Below are 4,139 nucleotides of genomic sequence, written 5' to 3'. Positions count from 1 at the left end.
TGTGTGTGTGTGTGTGTGTGTGTGTGTGTGTGTGTGTGTGTGTGTGTGTGTGTGTGTGTGTGTGTGCCTGTGCGTGTGTGTTTGCCTGTGCTTGTGTGTGCACGCGCCTAGGCTCTTTATGTAGTGTTACCAGGTTTGTTGGACTGTAATCCATTCCCAGTCGACAGCTCTGAGCCCTGCTGGAAAGGAGGTGTAGGGTTTCCTGAACCTGTGCGCAGGGTCCTGCAGGTAAGCACATGTCTTGTAGTACAGTCAGGGTTGTCAGGATCATGAAAATTGTATTGATTATTAATTATCGTAAAGTGCCAAATTTAGATATTTAATTGTGTATTTTTGTATACTTTAAAGAAAAGTTTGTTTTTTAAAATCCTTGTGTAAAGATCCCCATGAAGACACAATACAAACTACTCCTAATAACCTGAAGAAGGCCTGTGTGCCACAATGCATTAGTGTGTTTTTTTACTCTTTACTATGGATTAGCTATATCAATAAAGGCTTTTTCATTTTTTCTTTAACAAGAGTGCCTTGGTTAATAATTTAATTTAAGAATTTGTGCCGAATGGTTTTTCCACCAAAAGTTTAAATAACTGATTGAACATTATTCTCCTTCATTGAAAAATACAATAATAATACTATATGCACAGTAAAGTTCAAAAATTGAAGTCAAGTAACAACACGCAAAACACATTTTTGAGCAGATTGGGACTTTAGTCGGTCTCAAAACATAATATTTTAACACAAACACTTTGCCAACGTGATCTTGTTTTGGTGTTATTTTTCTAAACTGGGTTATGACTTATTGAAATGAATCAGCAAATTGTCAGCAGCGTCTCTACAAAACATCCTGTCAAACACACCGTTGCACCTGAAGGGGAGATGTTTTGCTAAGAGGGATACACACTGGTCCACAGGTCAGAGTGGACTGTTGACACCTTATTTTGCTTCACGCGGCAAGAAATATCTGATATGAGCTGACAAGGTCAAGGGCGAGACAGCCGAAACGCTGGCTTTCTTTTTCTTTTTTCACTTTAGATTGTCAACCAATTTTAACCTTGTGTTTTGTTCTATAAGTATTTGTTCGGACCTTTCAGAATTTTGCTTAAACCTTTAAACTTAGCTGACCTGCCTAAAGGTCATTTATTTTACATTAAAGGGGAGTAGATAATGTATAATATCTGTCTGGAACTTGGAGAATGTACTGTATTTAACATGATGAACAAGACACAACCAGATTACTCTAAAGTCTTTCTTTCTCGGTGTAAACATTAAATGGCTTGACTGAAGAGATATAAGCAACAATAGAGCAACATCATTTCTATGCTCACCTGTTTGTGTTTGTGTGTGCAGGTGTTTCAAAATGGCCAGGAACTTTTGCAGGGCTTCCAGGTTCACCTGGAGATTCAGGCTCAGATGTTCGCTTACCTCTTCTTCTTCTCCAACGTGTCGCTATTTAACCAGCTAATGGACAAAGGTAGGGCTAAAAGCATGCACACTCACACTCCATTAGACCTCCCTCAGGATTTGTACATTTGTGTGTGTGTGTGTGTGTGTGTGTGTGTGTGTGTGTGTGTGTGTGTTTGTGTCCTTGTCAGCATTTTGACAGAGACTAACACATATTTGTCCTCAATGCCCTTCTCCTATCTGCATTCTGTTACTCCCCCCTTCTCCTCCTCCTCTTCCTTGCCAACCTTCCTTCCATCTGGCCATCCGGGGCTGAGACAAAGAAGAGTAGAGGTGGGATTGGATGGAGGAGAGAAAGAGGGGAGAGAGAATGGAGGGGAGGTCGAAAAGGTCAGAATGAAGGGGAAAAGACTTGAAGGCCGCCCAGTTGTTGTGACGACCTTGCTAATAGTCTATTACTTTGTCTAAATAAAGAAAATAGTAATTTACTGCTGGCTATATCCACAGGTCAGACCACCTATCTCTTGCAACCTCTCCACACCTTCCCTGTATCTTTAGCCACACATACACATACTCGTTCACACACCATATGTCTTCATTAGTGGTGGAGACAGGAGAGATCACATGTCTGGCAAAGGGAGAAGGAGAAATGCCTTTATATTCATGCAGAGGCTCCCATGTCCCCATCCTCATCTCCACCTCCCTCTCTCTGTCTGTCTGGCTTTCTCTTTCTCTCTACCGCTCCCCTTCTTTGTCGCTCATTGATATTTCTCCACTGGTGGTGTCCATGGTAACGCTGAAGTGAGTTTGTGGCAGGTAGTGCTGACGTTTGCACTGGGCACTTTGCAACACTCACTGTGTTAGCCTGATAGTACAGCAACTCAGGAAGCGGTGCAATATGTTGCAGACTCTCTGCTTTGTCCTGGATTTTGTATGATCGTGTGTTGTGACACCTTTCGGACTGTGTTGGAGAGTGTACAATAACTTTTGTGTTGAGTGTGTGGGTTTGTAAACCAGCTACAGTGATGTGACACCTTTGCTAAGAGGTTAAGTGATGTCTCGTCCAGTTGCGATGCCCCACACATAGATTAGTGTACGCCTAGACATAAGCCTATTACAGAGGGGAGTGTATGCATGGGTGTGTGTACCCAAAACATATGGCAGAATATTTGTGTGTGTGTGTGTGTGTGTGTGTGTGTGTGTGTGTGTGTGTGTGTGTGCGAGCGCGCATGTGCGCGTGTGTGCGTGCACAATGCTGCCTCAGTTTCAGCCTCAAGCTTTCTGTCATGTCTAAGTAGCAGAAGGAGAAATTCCGCAGTACAGACCAAAATGTGTCACAAAGTTTTGTAAACTGTCAAGTGCCAAATAACTCTGATGTTGATTGTCTGCTCTTGACTTAATAAGGACTGTCTTGAATATTATTTGAAGAGTCCAAACCCTTTCATAATTCTTTGAATTAAATAAATATCTTGTCAGTTTCAGACCAATTTAGGCCAAGTTCTAGTACCGCTGATTGTATTTCAACTTTTAAGATTTGAAAACTGTGGCTTCTTTTGTTAAATAAAAATTCAATTTCATATTATGAAAATTCTCAAAGTAATGGATTTTAAGAAACAAGTTCTGTCCGGATTACTTTGACAATTAAAGTATCTGTATTTAAGTTTTTATACACTTCTGTTTTTTGTCATTTGTCTTTGATTATTAGTGTGTTATGGTAAACTTGAATAGCTTTGGTTTTTCAACTGTTGGTTAAACAAAGCAAGGGATGAAGATGTCACCATGGGCTCAACAAAATGGCATCTGTATTTTTCACTATGAGGACCAGCCATTACAATTAATTGAGAAAATAATTGGCAGATTAATAATGATGTAATCGTTAGTAGGTGAAAGTTATTGTGTGGGTATGGACGTTGAGTTGAAAGAGTGTTGGTGGCTCATTGTACATTGCAGTTTGTATTTAGTGTACTTGGAGTGTGTACTTTTTAAAATTGTATTTTGTCGTTTTTGTGCCTACTTGCTGAGTGCAGATGGAAAGCAGCTAGTAACTAAATCTTGTAAATCTCTTCTTGTTGTATGAGATTATTCTTTTGCACATAGTCCCTGATTATAAAAAAATAGATATAAAAAAAAACATTACTTTGTCATTAATAGAGACAATCAGGTGTCGTTGGCATTGGTCCAGTTGTTTGTCATTGTTTGTATCAAACCCCAGCAGAGGCCTGAGCTCACATTGGGGGGTGTTTCAGAAAGCTTAAATAGGAATTATAGCTGCAGTGAGGTAATGGAACAGCAGATTGACAAACTATGGGACACCATCTTGACAAATGCCAGATTTCAATTTATCGCCTGCTTAACTTGCCACAAAACTTCCTTTCAGTCCTTTTGATGTGATCCAGAGAAAGAAAGGATTACACAGAGTGAGGAATGCCGGCTGTGTGCTTTTTTTTTTTGTCAGCTGAGCCCCTCTGCAGCAGTCGATTTGTATTCTGCGAGGAACAGGCAGCTGGTGGCGGTTGCTATTATTTCCTTGACTTCAATAATCAATTAATTTATAAAACAGATCATCATCTGTATCGTGTAACACACACACTGTCTCTCTTTTAGTCTGCCTTTTGTCAGACACGCACACACCCAAGATTAGATGATTAAATATCCAAACACTCACTTTGGTGTGTGTGTGTGTGTGTGTGTGTGTGTGCGTGCGTGTATGTGTGTGTATGCGTGTGTGTGTGTGTGTG

At 40.4% G+C, this 4,139-nt stretch overlaps 1 protein-coding gene across 1 annotated transcript in view; it reads left to right on the top strand.

Moving 5' to 3' along the window:
- Nucleotides 1-4,139, top strand: part of radil (Ras association and DIL domains) — a 26,033-nt gene that overhangs the window by 10,850 nt on the left and 11,044 nt on the right. The window contains exons 13-14 of the mRNA XM_034883818.1: nt 112-228; nt 1,348-1,791. Of these exons, the coding sequence (XP_034739709.1) occupies nt 112-228; nt 1,348-1,791 (561 nt within the window). The remainder of the gene's footprint in view (nt 1-111; nt 229-1,347; nt 1,792-4,139) is intronic.

This window comes from Etheostoma cragini, chromosome 2, assembly GCF_013103735.1.
Source record: "Etheostoma cragini isolate CJK2018 chromosome 2, CSU_Ecrag_1.0, whole genome shotgun sequence".
In the NCBI taxonomy this organism is placed as follows: domain Eukaryota; kingdom Metazoa; phylum Chordata; class Actinopteri; order Perciformes; family Percidae; genus Etheostoma; species Etheostoma cragini.
The sequence above is the reverse complement of the archived record's forward strand: the minus strand, read 5'-3'. Positions and strand labels throughout refer to the sequence as shown.